This window comes from Quercus suber, unplaced genomic scaffold (assembly GCF_002906115.3).
Source record: "Quercus suber isolate HL8 unplaced genomic scaffold, Cork oak 2.0 scaffold_371, whole genome shotgun sequence".
NCBI lineage: Eukaryota > Viridiplantae > Streptophyta > Magnoliopsida > Fagales > Fagaceae > Quercus > Quercus suber.
This window is the reverse complement of record NW_027069823.1, coordinates 447,593-465,744: the sequence shown is the minus strand read 5'-3', so window position 1 is coordinate 465,744 and position 18,152 is coordinate 447,593. Positions and strand designations below refer to the sequence as shown.

At 32.4% G+C, this 18,152-nt stretch overlaps 1 protein-coding gene across 2 annotated transcripts; it reads right to left on the bottom strand.

The window, feature by feature from the left end:
- Positions 1–951: 951 nt before the first annotated feature.
- LOC112038768 (protein DETOXIFICATION 42) lies at positions 952–14,481 on the bottom strand. Of its 2 annotated transcripts, XM_024071609.2 has the most exons (15): positions 14,403–14,481; positions 13,142–13,230; positions 6,246–6,458; positions 5,788–5,909; positions 4,635–5,075; positions 4,260–4,432; positions 3,986–4,121; positions 3,416–3,512; positions 3,177–3,277; positions 2,745–2,908; positions 2,531–2,602; positions 2,196–2,312; positions 2,006–2,101; positions 1,791–1,912; positions 952–1,222 (listed from the first exon to the last, which is right to left on the bottom strand). In XM_024071609.2, the coding sequence occupies exons 3-15, from the start codon at positions 6,329–6,331 to the stop codon at positions 1,168–1,170; spliced, it is 1,782 nt and encodes a 593-aa protein (XP_023927377.1). In that variant the 5' UTR covers positions 6,332–6,458; positions 13,142–13,230; positions 14,403–14,481; the 3' UTR covers positions 952–1,167. The 2 variants fall into 2 exon arrangements, with proteins under 2 accessions (XP_023927377.1, XP_023927378.1); XM_024071610.2 differs by lacking the exons at positions 13,142–13,230; positions 14,403–14,481 and adding an exon at positions 6,645–6,782.
- Positions 14,482–18,152: the final 3,671 nt, after the last annotated feature.

Here is an 18,152-nt window from a genome sequence, read left to right as displayed (position 1 = left end):
TATTATTAATTCTTTTAAAAGTGATATTATAGCTACAAACTTTTCTACAATATTTTTGCAAACTCTTGAGGTAGCAGATTCTTATTGGTTCATATTTAGGTCCACCACTTACACCACTTTTTTACTTACCAATAATCACTCACCACATCACTAATTTGTAAAAAAAAAAAATTGTATCTCTAGCATTTTGTTATTTTTAAAGACCATAAAAAAATCTATAAATTTAAAATTTAAAACAAAATATACAAGCCCAAAAAAATTAGCTCAACAACAAAAATTACCAATAGTAAAATTAAAAAAAATTCAGTCTAATTAACCAATTTTATCCAAAACAAACAACGCGACCTTTTAAAAAATTTCAAACAAAATAATTGTCCTTACCCAACAACAAAAAATCAAAGTTAGGAAAAAAAAAAAAAAATCCTCAGTAGCTAAGCCATCGTACACAACCAGTAGCAAAGTCACACCTTCTAATTACAAGTCCTGACTCCATCCCTGTTTGTGTACTCCCTCTTTTATGCTTCCGTTTATCAATCAATTATCACACACAATCACATAACAGTAATAAATGCTAGCCTCTATTTTATTTGATGCAGAGCTACTGCTCATGTACAAAGTAAAAAACCTTTTGCCTTTTGTTTTGAATCTTTTGATACAAAGTTCAAAGAGATTGTCAACAATGACATTTACACTTGGTAAGAGAGAATTCTAAATACACATAGCTAGTTATTGAGAATACCAACAACCCTTGAATAATTACTTTCTATTTTGAAATATGAAAATTCCTTCTTCCAACATGCATCACTTAGGTGAAAGGCTGGTTAATATGTAGATTAAAGAGAGTTCCCTTCAACCTCTCTCCCCCTCCAACCCCACCCCCCCACCCCCAAAAAAGAAAAAAAAAAACTTAGATATGTTAAATGACGAATATAATCTATATTACTCATGATGAGAAGCCAAAAAAATATTTTACCAATATTATAAGATTTTAATAACATTACAAGTAGGTCCAAGGATGATACAAAGAAGAAGAGAAAAAAAAAAGCAAGAAATAATTCTGACTGGGAATAAATTACATAACATGAGCAGAATAAAAGAAAAATAAAAAAACATTGACATAAATATATATGTAGCTCGACTATAAAAATTCGTGGAGCTTGCAATCGCCTACTTCCATGATGGGTTCCTGAGAAAGCGCCAAGGTCCTGTTCCAGTGCCCATCCTGCAAATACAGAGGCAAGTCTATTACAATCAACATCAAAGTATGAAAGTTCTATATCATAGATACTTTGGAAACTTGTAGATTAACAATTAATAGAGCAATACAACATAGATATCGTTGTGCATTTGTTTCTTCCAAATATATATATATATATATATATATTTTGAGTGGATGAAGGCGTGTAAACATTAAACTTATATTCATCTCGTTTCTTACGATGTAAGATATTTCCTATAGGGATTCTTAAGAGGAGTGGCACCTTATAATACATGATGTGGTTATTTCAGTCAATTTAGAGTGTTAAGCGATGTTATTTTGAGGATCCTGTATTTGTTTACTTAATAAGAGCCTTGTAGTTCAATTGCATTGTTTGTTTTTTCTTTACTAGGGGAAATAGAGTTTGAATCCTCCCTCTCTATTGTTGTTAAAAAAAAAAAAAAAAAAAAGTCCCAGCAAGTAAATTCTGAGTTGAAACCACAAAAAAAGTGAAATTGTAACTTAATAATACTAACAGTGAAAATTACCTCCAAAAAATTCATCAAGATAAAGATAGATATAAAGAAATTACCTCCAAATACCAACAAATGCACGCAAAAACATATAAATGGTTAGAGCAATCCAGATTCCTACAAATCCGTTGCTTCTGTATAGAACAAATAAGGATGCAATGCTTGCTACAGCCACAAGAAGCTGAAAAAGGAAATTTGACAAGGAACATTTTATCAGTGAGAGAATGGGAGAGAATATATAACATTTTATCAAAGGGTCTATGTGTAAACTTACCAATGAGTATGCTGAATATGCAAAATCAGATGCTCCAAAGTTCACTCCATCAAAGACAAAAGCTAATGAATTTATCGGTTGTGTAGCAGCGACAAACTGTTGGATTGGAAGAGGGAAATTTGTGTTAATAGAGAGAGAAACTAAATAAATAATAAAGCAATGTTGTTTTTTATCTTGTAGATGAAAGTACCGGGAGTCCTATTTTTATAAGGTGCAGAACATTGACATCTCTTGAAAAGATCCCAGCTCCAAAGTACAGACCAATTCCAACAACAAGAGCAAGCCCCACCCCAAGAACAAAACTCATCTGCAGAACAAAGTGTTGCATAAATTAAGCACTCACTATGGAAATTAAGAAATGAAACAATTTCATTATTGTTATCTTGATGAGTTCTGGCCATAATAACCTTGGTAATCACTAAATTCATCATTTTCTAGCAGTTTAGTCGTTTAAGATAAGTAGTAGTGTATCACGATACACAAAATTATTGAAGATGAATATTGACAGGTAAACAGAAGAAGTACCTGTAATACCCGAGTTGCAGTAGCTGTTGCCTTCTTAAGGTCTTTCTCAGCAAAAGCACAAGCTAGAATTGCCTACAAAAGAAAGAAAAAAGAAAGCAAGGCATGGTTATGATTGATCACTATATGTATTTCCAATAAAGAAGTTAGAATAGGAAATTTCAATATATGTTTACTTGATTAGTTATTAAATAGACAAGAAAAAAATGTCCTTTACCTGTCCAGCAACAGCCAAGCCATCTGAGAGAAGTGATGATGTCAACCAGACCTGTAAACAAGTCTGGAATGCAGCCATGGGTGTTGCACCTAGCCGTGCAGCCAATGAAGCTGCCAAGGTTACACAGAATGTGACAGCTACAACTCTTAATAATAGCAGACCACCTGTGTCCATGCATATAAACCAAAGTTAAACAAAAACCAATTGCAAAGAAGTGTTTGGTACATGCATTTAAAAACTGAAAACATGTGTTTGAAAACATGTGTGGAAATATGTGTGGGTGAAAAAATGTGTGGAAATACGTGTAATGTTGTTTAAAAACTGAAAACATGTGTTTGAGTGAGTGTACCAAAATCTTCATGATAACTTAATTCAAAATTTCATATGTCATTAAATGGCAAACTCTTAAAGTCTAATTGCAAAGCCCCTTACCATTTTTAAGGAACCGACTAAACTGCAAATTCTTAAGACTTGGAGGTAGGAGATAGACTTTTCTCATTAATATCGACAAGAGGATTGCACAAATCAAGTACCTAAAAGGACCATCAGAATTTAATCAATTATCAGGGAAATACCAGTGACGATGCCTCGAAACATCTCAAGAAATAAATCTGTCAATAACTGAACTTTGTAAAACATATTTGTAGTGCTTAACGGTAACTATTACTTACTGAGAAAGAACATGTGCAATTGCTGCACCTCTGATGCCTAATTTCATGACAAAGATGAATATCGGGTCCATAATGATGTTTGTTGTATATCCCAAAACTATATTTAGACCAAATGAAAAAGAGTTAGGGGATTTGTCCATGAAAATAAGCTTACTAAAAAAGTTTTAAATCCAAACAAAGTAGTAGTCTAACTATGATTTTATTCAGTCAATTAACAAATAGTTTTGGTCTAATACTCCTTTATTGCATTCAATCCATAGGCACAACATCAAGTTGTCTTAAGGTAGCATAAAATCTGTAGTAGAAGTATTGATTTAGATCCATATTCTAATATGTGTTTAGAAAATAAGCCCTTTTTCTACATATTTTCTTTATCTTAAAGTTGTTGAAAGAGTAGGCCATCATAAGGAGGTTCTCCAATTCTTGTCCAAATGCTAATATATTATATCTCATGTATCTGCAGAGTGTTTCATTTCATAACTAAAAATATTACCAAATTTAAAACTAAAGTACTATAATGAACATGCTTCAAATAAAGTAGGATGAGCATAGATTATAAACTCAACATACCAATGACATATAGAGGAGTCTTTGTATCCTTAAACCCTCGAAAGATCCCTTGCATGGCCAAGGATAGAAGAACTGCAGGAGCACCGAGTGATCGTAATTTCAAGTACTTAAGTGCTGGGATTAGCATGGGAGAACTCTATTGAGAGGGGGAGAGAGAGAGAGAGAGGAAAAAATGCAAGAACAAAGAATGAGGGGTGCATTTGTCTACATATTCAATAAACAAGAGCTAAAATTGTATGCTATTATGGTTAGTACTCAGAATGAAGACACTTACATCTTTTACACCCATCACACTCAAGAGTGGTTTGGCTGCAAATACAAGGACTACAGCTTGAATGAGGCCAAGAATTACGCCAAAAAGTAGAGCTGTTGATGCTGAAGCAATATGCCTCTTCTCCCTTTTGATTTTGGTCTTATTTTTTTTGCCACCAATAGTTTTAATGAAATCTGATAATTAGTAAATCACCAAGAATTTGACATGTCAAAATGAGTATATCAAAGATTTTCTGTCTTCATCTTCCCACAGCACACACTATTGACATGATAACCTGAACTTAATTATAAGTGATGCCCTACTTTCACCATTTGAATATCAGACAGACATAAACAAAAACTTATATGCATACAGAGAGAGAGAAAGCGTGAGTACCAGTTTCTAGCTTTGAGTCTTTTGCATTAGTCTTTGCGTCTGCATCATTTTCCATATCCTCAAGTGTGTTTTCCTGCATGCACTCTTTCCCTGCACTGGTTTCAGCTGTGGCATATTCAGTTTCCCCACCATCTTCCATACCCTCAACCTTTTCCATGTTCTTATTTGTTTCTGCAACTTCATTTTCACTGTTTTTCGATGAACTCTTTTCCAAGTTCTTAGCCTTTTTTCCAGCTTCACCTTTCTCCATGTCCTCAAGCACATCTTCATCATCATCATCATTAGAGCCCTTTTCTGCTGCTTTGATGCTGGCTCTTCCAGCAACAGTATCTTCCTCAGCTACAAAAGAAGTAGTGATACTAACCAGCGGGAATATGGTAATCCTTGAAGCTTGATTGAACAAAGCAATAGAAACTCCTGCAGCAGCCAGTTCCACAGGTCCTGTACAGAAAAGAAAAAACTTCAAAATTAAATTTTTTCACTTATTGATTTATGATAATTAATTCAAACTTATTGGAAACTTCCCCCGCTGGGGCCAGGAATATAATGCAGATGATGGGTCTGGACCATCTTTTCAAATCTTTAATCTATACAATTTGCTGGCCAGGAGTGTTGCTGTGGCTCTGTTGTCAACAAGTTCATTTTTTATTTTTATCTTTCATTCACACAAATATTTAATTAGTTATAAAGGATGAACCCATGACCTTAACCATCATGCACCAGTTTAGGATATCGATGCCAATTTTGGCTCAAATTAAGAACATTGGTCTAAAGTCCTGCTCATTACCTAGGTAGAGAAATCATATCAGTCACTATAAAACATACTGTCAATTTGGCCACTACAGAATTCAATGATGTTGGTCTGCCTTGAATGCAGAGCTTTTGTATATTATTTAGAGGCAGTTGATTGTAACACTTTCAAAGAGAACAATGCCATTGAGTAAGTTCATGAATTATACGGAAAACTTCTTTCAAATTATACAGTGACCACTGAAAAATGAGACTAAAGTTGTCAAATGCTGTACAACTTTATTGGTATGTTTTGTTTATCACCATGCAGATATAATAATGAAAAAAAAAAAAAAAAGACAATAATGCTTGTAAAGAAGCTACATACTCTAAAAATAGATAGAATATTTTACATGAAACATACCAATATGACCAATGAATGCTGTATCAATCAGAGAAGCAATGGGATCAGCAGCTACAGCAAGGGCAGCAGGGAATGCAATGCCTAGAATCTCCCAGCCAAGTATATCCATCTTAAAAATGCTTCTGGAATCACATTTTGGAACTAAGCATTAGTTCATAGAAACATTATAGGTAGAGGTTTCTCTAACATGCATAAAAAGACATAATAATTAACATGACAGGAACTATCAACCTTAAATGGATGAGGTAAATGCTGCCTATAAATAAAAGAGTGAACAAGATAAAAAGGTATTGAATCCTTAGCTATGAATATATTGTCTAGAAATAATTTCTCAACTTAGACATCCAATACCCGAAAAATAAAAAATTGAATAGAAGCATCTTAGACATCCAAATAGCATGCATATACTTCCAAACTTAAAACCTAGTTTCCAATGCAAAACCACATTGAAACTATACCTTGCATCTTTAAAGAATACAAAGACAGGCAACTTCTTCCAATTTTTCTCTGCCGGTACTGCACACGAATTTTCACTCTCAGCCATGATCTCAAATGCCAAACAATGTATAATAACTCCAAGTTGTTGTTTCAGTGAGAAGCAGCGGTTTCAGTTCCCCAGCATACACAATGCCACTCTGATAATTCACTTCCCACTCACTCAGCTATATAATCTGCAGGGTGCAACATAAATTAAACCTGTTAATTGATTGCAAAAGACACGACCATGTGCACTGTAATGTTTGTAAAAACCAAATGATCCCATTCCAAGGATAGTGCAGGCCTTAACAAGGATGGTCATTAATTGAAATGTAAACTTAATCATCAAGCAACAAGCTCAAAGAAGTAGTAATCCCAACCTTGTTTGCCCAGAATATCACAATGCAGCTATGATAGCCAGGATTGCAGATATCCAAAAACAAAGGATGGCCTTAGATATTATCAATAGGCATGTGAAATGAAAGCCACAATTTACGTACCATGAAGTTGGAGTGAATTTAAACCCCATTTCTTGAAATTAAGTAATAGATAAACCCTCCCTCAGTCCTTTAATCAAGTAATATCGTAATTCCAAAAGTAACCCTTTTTTGTCTAAGAGATTCTTAATTTCTTATTACTAAAGTAGTAGAACCCTCCCTCAGTATAGAACACTTTTGTATGCATATAGGTGAACAAAGATTTTAATTCCTCGAATTCAACTTCTTTTTTGTTCAAACTAACAATGAATTTACGTGTGAGAAAACTGTGACTGACAAAGACTACAGGACTGTATATATATATATACCTCCCTCAGTTCCATATATCCTTGGATGATTTCACAAACAAGAGTCTCTATAATTCATATACAAACAAATAAGAATATTAATCTTTTGGAGAAAGACCCACTCTGTCCATGTGTAGGTGAATCCTTCTTGTTACAAATATTCGACCCGTCTCTTCCTCAGTTTAACCACAAAGAAATGTTAAACTATGAACAAATTTATGGACCCCATGCAGGCGGGGTTCAATATAAAATTTGCATGAAAGGGTGGATATATAAAATAAAAATGGAAACATCACCGACTCTTTTTGGATTTTTCACACGTAGTGAACCTAGAGATGTGAAGAAGCTTCGTTTTAATTTCCTTTTTTGAGCTTCTACGGCATGTCTTTAATAATTCCATTGAATATAATATATGGTTCTGAAGAATATGGACATCAATTCATCAAGTTCTAACCATTTTGAGAATGGAAACTCACATGAAAGTTCTTTGATATGCATGCGTTTAGGTTTGTAAGTAACATTTGTAGGTTTGTTATCCTTTTCTCATGTTTTCTTAGCAACCAAACACGACTAATTTCTTCATCATCTTGAAAAGACTATATATCTACTAAATTAGCAAGTATATTGCATTGGACAAGAGGTTTGTGACTAAATAGTAGTATGTAAGAGAACTAGGGCTCAAATCTCATCAATAAAAATACATGTATTTTTAGAAATAAAAAAGAAAAAAATGAATTATTATTATTACCGCATATAAAGGAGGCATATTGGTTCCAAATTTTGAAAGATATTTGCGTTTGGAACAAAAGGAGATAGATAGTGGAAGGTAGAATATAGGAGAAAATGACTCTGTCAAAGCACTATAATGATCATATGATTAAGCCTTAGGTAAAAGTCAATCTCACCCAAAATAACACCAGTCGATGTTGGATTTGATGCTTGAGGCAAAGTAGACCGCCAACATTTACCGATCCTACTTAGGAGATCAAATATATTGAAAATGATCATATTTATGTAGCTTAGTAATTTGTTTTCCTTTTCTCATGTAGCAATCAATCACGTACGACTAATTTCCTCATTATCTTGAAAGGACTATCTACTAAATGAGCATATATGCATATTGGCCAAGAGTCTATTGACTCAATAGCAGTATGTAAGAAAACTTGGGTTCAAATCTCTTAAATAAAAGTATGTGTATTTTTCAGAAATAAAAAAGAAAAAACGAAATATTATTATTATAACCATGTATAAAGTAGGCATATTGGTTCCAAATTTTGAAAGATATTTGTGTTTGGAACAAAGGGGGATATATATAAAGTAGGCATATTTATTCCAAATTTTGATAGATATTTGTATTTGGAACAAAATGAGATAAATAGTGGAGAGTAGAATATAGGAGAAAATGACTCTATCAAAACGCTATAATGATCATATGATTAAGGCTTAATTAAAAGTCGATCTCACCCAAAATTAATCAACACTAGAGGATGTTGGATTTGAGGCAAAAAAATCACTAACATTTACAAGTCCTACTTAGGAGATCAAATATATTGAAAATGACCATATTTATAATTTCCTTTATTTCCTAAACGTCACTTAATAAAATAAGCCACCAAAAGTAAATTACCAAACCAATACTAACTTAGCAAGACATTGGAGTACATCATGTGCACGGAGTAGAATAACTTGCCAAAAATTGTATCTCAGCCGGTTAACATCTCTTGATGTTAATTATATGGATTTCGACGGAGACATTTACAGTTGAAACCCTCAATAATTATATATATATATAAAAGCTAGAATTCATTCAACTAGAAAGAAATAGGAGTATCAATTATTACATAAACAGTCAAACTTAGTGAGACACCCTATCTTGTCTTTTTGGTCCTACCAAATGGGATGGGAATGGGAGGCAAAATTTTAACACTATAAACTTGATTTTATTATTATTATTATTATTATTTGTAATGTGAATTGATATAAAGATCCGCCCTCTTCTTTTGACTTGGAGATTCCTACCTCTTTTTTGTAATTACTTTCATATATTTAATTGATTCCTTGACCCTAAGATCCCACCCAATACGTCAAAGACTCAAAGATGCTTAATTGTACCCTTTACAACGTGTTAAGGGCCTAATTTTCTTGGTAAGTCATGAAGTCCTACAGATAGTACCTTTCTTTGAATCTCCCATAGTACTTTTAAGTCTTTGTTGAATTGTTATATAAGTCTTTTTTTTTCCTTATTTAACTATTCAACATGAGCTTGGTATGATTTTGCATGAACGTGATTTTCTGGGTGGAAACAATTGAAGGCCTTAATTAATTAATCTTATAAATTAAAAATTATTTTTCTGTAGGTTGTTGTACTAGTCTCTTTCAACAAAGAATTTTATCGGATATGCTCTATATATAGAGTTTTTTTCTTTCTTTGTTTTGTTTTTGTTTTTGTTTTTTTGTGTGGTTATTGGTAGTAGGGGACTAGGGGTTATTCTGCCAGTTTTATTATTTTTTGGTTAAATGTGATATACTTTTGAGTTTTCATGCACATCACTCATATTGTCCTACCGTGTCCTTGTGTGTACAATACATGGAGCAATCAGTCAATTAATAAAACCATGTATGCATCACATATTTCACTTTCAGAAAGAGCATTCATAAGCAATCGGATAAGATTTCTAAATAATTAGAGTAATTAAAGCTATACTCTAACAAATTGGTTTCAAATAATTAAAGAAGATTGGATAATATTTTATTAAATAAATTAGGACTTTTAGTAAAATAAAGAAGAAGAAAAAAAGTCTTATAATGCAACTAATAAAAGTTGAAGAGACGATAAATTACTTCATAACACCCTTTCTTGCTATTAAAGAGTACTATGAGAAATTGAGATCATGGAGAGTCACAAAAAAAAGTTTTAAGGAAAAACGTAAGAAAGTCAAAATTGAAAAATTGTGAGGATAAGAAGGAAAGGGTTTCATTTATTTATTGAACTAACAAACACTTGTGCAATGTGTAGAAAAATATAGAAAAAACCCACAATTTTAAAGTCTCGACTCTTCCAAATTTTAATTCTAAAGCTCACCATTAATCTGCTCATTTCATAAATAAGTGAGGATAAAGCCATAAGTTGTGTTAGAATAACATAGTTAGTTAGTTTTTTTTTTAGAGGAAAAATATCACAGTTAGTTGGCTATGATAAATACCATAAGTGGTTAGAATATCGTGGATTACCATTTTTCCACCGGTTATTGAGCTTCTGTACATTTTATGGGTTTGGCTTGAATAAAGTGTTTCACTATAGTTCCAACACTACGTGGACATTATGTGTTTACATCGTACTATGTCCAGTATACTGGAATATTGGACTGAAAATTTAAACTTATATATGGTTTACAACATCAAATGAATTTAAAAAAAAAAAAAAAAATACACTCATCTTCTTCTTTTTCACTTAACTATTAGAAGTATAGAACAAAATTTGTTCCTCACATTTTTTTTTCTTTTCTTTTTTCATTTGGGTCAATATATGGGTGCGTGAGTCATGTATTTAACTATTTGATTATATATATATATATATATTTTTAAATCAAGTTGTATTTACATACATCAAAATAATTTATAATAAAAAATTCCCTTTAGGAAAAGGAATTAGACCATAGGAGGGAGTAGCTATTGACATTAATTTGACAGTTTTTGAAACAAAATAACCCTCCACAATGCTCGCCTTAAAACCTGGATTGTATCAACTTGAAATAAATAGTAATAGTTAGACATCTTTCCTATTTCTTATTTGATTTGCGGAGAAATACTTGTACACGGCACCAAAATTTTTTAATTTACATACTTACAATCACTCATTTTTCAGTAAAAAAAGAAGAAGAAGCTTCTTGTTATATTTAACAAACTTAAGACACCTGTGATATTTTGTAGTATTTCTTATACAATGACAAAGACAACCTCCTCTTATTCTCAATCCACCTAACACAACGTAAGCTCTGTCTATACTCTATACCTAATCTAGGGTTAGTTTATATGTAAATTTTGTATGGATTTATAAGGTACAATTAAAAAATGAAAAAAGAGTCTAGGGTTAGTCTTTATATATAAAATTTTCTATGGATTTATAATGCACAATTCTATATATTAAAAATAGTCGTTTATGGATTTTTTTTTTTTTTTTTTGGTTGTAGACTTTACTTAGACTTTTAAGTTGAATCATGTTGATAAAATGTTAGTTCTACTTATGTTCTTTATTTCTTTTTCACTCTTAATTTCACATAAATCCTAACAAAATTTAAGGAACAAACCTTGCTCTAAACACCAGATCTATCTATATTGAAATGAATGTGAGTGAGAAACTTTATTTTTTTTGAGAGGAAGAGTGAAAAACTTTACAACATCAAATAAAATGGTGGGTTCCACGTTACACTGTTTTTATTGTATATAGATTTGTGACTTTTTTTTTCTCCGAACAATGAAAGTTTAATTGTGATATTGGAGGAGAGGAAAAAGGAAAGATGGATTGTCATATACAAATCAGAGAGGCAAAACAATTTAACACCCTTTCTTGTCATTAAGGATTTTCAGTTAGAGTAAAAAATTTGTTGAAGATTGAAGAACATTAAAAGGCATATTTTTTTGGCGAAAAGTGTTGGTAGGTCAAATCAATAGGAGAAAAGACAATAATTTGGGAGACTTATATTAAAATTTGTGATATATGAGGGAAGAAAATGAAAGCTCAATTTGAGAGAAAGATAAAAGGAAGGTTTTAAAAACCGACATTTGTTGAAAAATTTGAATGATCAAGAGTATTAGATTCAAACTGTAAGACAGATTATGTTCTTACCATAAGGTCGTAAACATATAAAATATTTATTTCTAACTACAATGAAATTATTATTTTTGTACAATTGAAATGATACAGTCTAAATATTTGAAAGAGATTTGGCCATATGCCTTCAGGTTGCCATGCTAGTGAATTAAATTTGGAGATCATGATGTACAATGATCTTTATGCAAAAAAAAAAAAAAGGTTGAAGAGACTGGTCAGTTTCAGTGAAGTGCGTGTAACTGGATCTTGAAGGAAAGATGCATATAAGTTTTGATTTTATAGAAAAAGTCATACACCAACAAATGTAAAGCTTTCGCAATTGTCTTTCCTATGTTTTTAGGAGTCTATTTTCATGATTATTTAGTCATGACTTTGATTGATTGAAACTGAGCGGGGTTACCAATTTTGTTAATATGATTAGGCAAATTCATTAGGCAGCTAGGTAGTTTGGTCATCGAAAATAGTAACTAAATCAGAATAGTACAACGTAAACTAGTAATGTTTTGTATATATATCGATAAGAATTAAAGAGAAAAATACAAATATTGATACCTTTCTTACCATTCAAGAGTGATACAAAAAAAAGTGAGACATTTTTTTAGGAATGTTATAGAGCAAATGACAAATATAATAATGATGTCAAACTATTGAATCACTATCAACAGTGGAGATATTGAATTTGAAGATTAGGTTTTTTTGGTTATGCTCTTTGAAAACAATTTTCTATTTTTTTTAAAAATAAAAATTTAAACCTTGTAATTTAGCTATATATTCTTGAAAATAACATATGTTTAAAAACTATTTTCTAAAAACACAACCAAACATACCCTGGAAAAGATGAAAAAAAAGTCAATTTGGGAGAAAGGGAAAGCAAAAGTGAGAGGCCAATACCAAGTAGAATTTGACTTGAATGACTAGAATAGGGAAATATATATATAAAAGAAAATGGATTCAAAAAGCTAAAAAATTATTGAAGATGTTAGGTGCCATGCATATCATATCACAGTTAAAAGAATATTTTTGAGGTCTATGCATATTGTTTAGGAATATAACGTATTATAATTCGTGAAATATAAAGAAAAACATTATAATAGGTTTGGGGAATTTTTTTCTATTGCAATATCACACAATATAAATGTATTGCATTATTCTTACAAACAATGGTCTGGTAGAAATGGATTGGGTCCAACTAAACCAAATGTAAAAAACAATAAGAAGTTAGGAGAGATATAGTATCATATATGGTGATGAAAAGAGTTAACCTAGTGGGGTCCGTCGAGTGGTTGGGTACTAGGTCTTAAAGTAGCTGTCTTGGGGTTGACAGGAAGTTCTCCAGTTCAAGTCTGGGTACCTGCACTTTAAAAAAACTTTTTAAGTCAGCGATTTATCCCTTTATGAGCCTCCCTGTTGCAAACAGTAATTAATTTCTGATTCAAAGTTTTAAAGAAATACTTAAAAAACTAAAAAAGAAAAAAAGAAAAAGAAAAGAGTTTCTAGAATTTATGGTTAAATGTTTTCCTTGAAAATCAAAGCTTGGTGTCAAGTTTCTCGTATATCCTAGATTTTCTCACAGATCGATACCCTAGGGTATATACTTGGCACAACTGTTAACATTTTCTTAAATTATTAGTTTTGTAGTTAAGAGAGAGAGAAAGAGCTAGGTTCTAGAAAATTGTTCCCAATAAATAAGATTAGGGCATTGAATCAAAAGTACATGGACCCAAGATGGTCAACTCAAATAGACAGCTTACCTAACCAGGGGAAGCCGTACAAATTTCAGTGGGCAAACGTTGTCAGCACTGACCACGCCCGACAAAGTGACTTTAAGATTTAGGACCCAGAAAGAACCATCCCCAGTTGATCCCGAAGGGCTTTGAAAAATTGAACTATATATTATATTCCTATTCCTTTTCTTCTTTTTCCTGAGCACATTCCTATTCCTGTGACATGCAGCCAGTTTGTCTTTGTGTTTTTAATGCATTATGATTCGTATTATCTAGATTTAATTAGATTTGCTCATTCACAATAACTTGATTCAGAGAGACTTGCGGGTAAAATTTCAAGACAATTAAAACTTATCCACAATACACATGTGATATCCAAAAAATTCACATGTTAAACTTCATATCTCTCAAAAACAATTGTGAGTATGAGACTGTTTTAATGTATATATACTGATATAAACGACATTAACAATTTACATTAATGTATATATACTGATATACATAAGTACCATCGAGTCACTCATACACAATACCAGAACCTTTTTCCATTAGAAGGTCATGTGTTCATGTTATGCAACTATCTAATGCATGGGGAGTGTACAAACGTGCGATTCATTATGTGGAATATCTACACGTACGTGTGTGTTTGTATTTGTGTGTGTTTGAGAAATACGAAATAAACTATAAAGTATATCCAATGAGTTGTCCAACATTGAATACATAGAATGTGGAAAAATTAAGAAAGAATACAGAGTAAGTCATCTAGATTTTGAAATGTTGATTGAAGAAATTAGCGTACCTTTGTATTCTCTTTATCAAAGAATGCAAAGCTCTTTACGCCAACTTCTCTTTGCTCTTCACCAAATGCGACCTACTCTACCCTTTAAGTACCCTTTCCTCACTCTCTCACATCTATCTCAAGCCATTATAAAATTAGTGTATGTGTAAGAGAGAGAAAAGACAGAGAACAGCATTTTCATCTTCTTTATGTCAAAAAAGTGACATATATATGAGAGATATGTTTTGGAACTAAAAAGAGAAGGTTGATTGAATTTTCTCTCAATTTTTACTTTTATATATTAGAAAATTATTTAATACTCCGGGAGAATCATAAATGCATATTCCTCATTCTCACATGAATTGTGAGTCTCACCAAAAATTTAATTAGTAGGACACATAGTTATGTGAGAGAGTGGAGTACACATTTATTATATTTTAGGAGTATAAATAATTACCCTTATATATTATATAAGACTAACACTCGTCGTTTGTCTATGATCAACTAAATAAGGGGGGGGGGGAACTTTGTCTATTCTCATTTCTTTTCTCTTTTTATTTATCAAAATATCCAAACAAAGAAGTGAGTGATCATTCTCTAATGACTTCTCTCTATCTTTCTTTTATTCTATTTTCTCTTCTTTTTCAAATAGTAAATCTATGTACCCAATTGGGTTTTAAGTGATAGTCACTAGTAATGACATACTTTGCGATAATTAAAATATGTGGTTTTAACTTCTCTTCTCTCTCTCCTACTATCCAAAAAAACATAAGTACAAGATTGTCTCTTAAAATGTTTTATCACAATTAATTTTCCGAACTTTTTTCTCAATTTGTAGATATAACAAATTGTAATAAGTGAAAATCTGATGGTATAATTGTGAGTCATGTTCTCATTAATTACAATTTATCACCTTAACAATTTGTGAAAAAAAAGTTAGAAATATGTCGTATTCTTAATATTATTCTTTTCAAAAACTCAAATATAATTATAAACAAAAAAAAAAAAAAAAAATCCCTATTGTCAAGTTGATACTAGAGCAATTTCACCAACGGTTGTATGAAAAATTATGGGTTTACACGTAATTTTAGCCCTATCCCTAAAGGTGGAGACCCACCTCCAATTATGCAGCTATATATATAGCCTATATATGATAGTGTTCTTTTTGTGCTACACATTTAAGTGCTTTAAAGTAGGTAGCAATCAAACTTTAACAATGGTGGGCTACGTAGGATTCCCAACAAGCCATGCCTGTCAATGTGGTTGCCAGACCTAATTTTTTTACCGGTTAGACATGCTTATCGCAGATTATCATGAGCTTTGTTAAACCAATCCATGGCCAATTGATTGGTGAGAATTCAAGTGGCTCTGTATATGTATGAAAAAAGTTTTGTATAAAGAAGCATACATATACAGAGAAAGGTTCATGACAATGGCCTTTCTTTAGCTAACAATCATTAAGGCCTTTACTATACAAAGTGTTGTTTCCCTAATTTCAAGCAATTTTTTTGTACCCACTTTGTCTTTTCTGAAGTAAAACCTATATGAGTAATTCTTTTTTGAGAAGAACCTATATGGGCAATTCAATCAGCCAGATGGATTGAAATCATTTATGTAAATAAATTAGGTTAGACAACCATATAATTACAAGGTATGGCTTGATAAAACCACGTACCTTGATAAAACCATTCACATGTTCTTTATTATATAACCTATTTAATGAATCATGTGACTTATTTAAATAATAAGTAGTGAATAATTTTATGAGTTGCCACGTAATTAATAAGTGAAAATTCCTTCAACCATACCGTATAAACTTTGTCAATGTACATAGAATTGTGTGTACATGTATCTATATAAAATTCAAAGCATAGTCTTTTTTCTCAAAAAAATATATAATTTATTGTTTAAGAAAATGCATTTATTTGTTGAATTTACCTAAACTTATTTTTAGTTTAGTTGACAGTAACAATTAGGAAGAGTAATTTTTCAGTAACATTAAGAGTAATACAAATTTCACTTCATAAATTTTACAAATTGATGTATCAACTTTTAAGCACATAACAAAAAAAAAAATATATAAATATTATATTATTAATGTGACACAAATCATATTTATTAACACGTTATTTTGTAAATCTTTTATAGTAAAATTGAGAATACCTTTTGTAGGAGCCTTGGGCCTCAGATCCCATTATTTGGGTATATAATGGACCTAAGGCCCAAGTCAAGGACTAAAAGTGTCCGAGAAGGGGGTAAACACTATAAAAAAGGACTATATTGACAAACAGAGAAGTCAATTTAGATCATAACGACCCAGAGGGTTGTACTAAGAATAAGAGCCACCTCGGCTGACTGAGGTCGAGGTTCGTAGGGATGGTCTGCTATTCGAAGAAACGTTATAGAAACACTTAGTTGATACGGATAAGCACTATGGAAGTTCAATACATGGAAGGATCCTAAAACATCTAAGGAGAAAGCTGCTGCCTCCACATTAAATGCACTGCAGCTAACTCCCTCGCCGCATTAATGTGGAGATGATATCTGAACAGTGGATTTTAGCCTTACAGGTACTACATGAAGACTTATATACCCATTATTTAGGTATATAATGGACCTAAGGCCCAAGCCAAGGACTAAAAGCATCCGAGAAGGGGGTAAACACTGTCAAAAGGGACCATATTGACAAACGGAGAAGTCAATTTAGATCATAACGACCTAGGGGGTTGTGTCGAGAATAAGAGCCAGCTCGGCTGACCGAGGCTGAGGTCCGTAGGGATGGTCTGCTATCCGAAGAAATGTCATAGAAACACTTAGTTGATACGAATAAGCACTATGGAAGCTCACGACATGGAAGGATTCTAAAATATCTAGGAGAAAACTGTTACCTCCACATTAAATGCATTGCAGCTAACTCTCTGACCATATTAATGTGGAGGTAATATCTGAATAGTGGATTTCAGCCTTACAGGTATTACATGAAAACTAATAGGAGGTGCTGATGGGACAAGTATCAAGACCAACCATCTTCATTCTTTTACCATCAACCTACTTAATTTGTTGTTTGATTAACTAAAGCCTAGTTTTTTAACCCATTTCTCTACAAATTCATTTTTTTTGGATTTTTGGGCCTAAGTCCATTTATATCTTTCGGCTAGGAATTTAAATCTGGTCCTTACAATTGGTGCCGTCTGTGGGGAATTACTAGTGTTATAGTGAATCCAACTTTCAATGATGGTAGGTTCAGGTCCACATCAGGCAGAATCTATGGGTTCCCAGTGTTAAGATCGCTTCCGCGATCTTGAACAAAAAAGGGACCGGGAGGGAAGTGTACATACTACCCATACCAGCAAGAGCCAATCTCGGGGTAAAAGCCACGTCTCCTATAAGGAGAATGCTAAAAACATGCAGAAGGAGATCGGTCACTTAAAGAGAAGCTTGTGTCATGAACGACGATGGTGAGCTCCATCCAATTCTAACTTCTCTTTTGATGGTGAGGAGGATGGAAGCTACAGGTGCAAGTCAAGGACTCCACATAGCGAGTTTTTCTCATATGATGAGAATTATCATCATGAGCGTAGAAACAGAAATTCTTCCTTTGAAGGTTTGGGAAACGACGCTATGAGTAAAGCACTCAATCAAATTTCCAAGTCACCTTTCATGTGCTGGATTGAGAGAGGGAGACTTCCTCGACGGTTTACACAGCCCACATTTACCATTTACAATGGTAGAACATACCCTGTGGAACATGTTAGCTACTTTAGCCAAAGG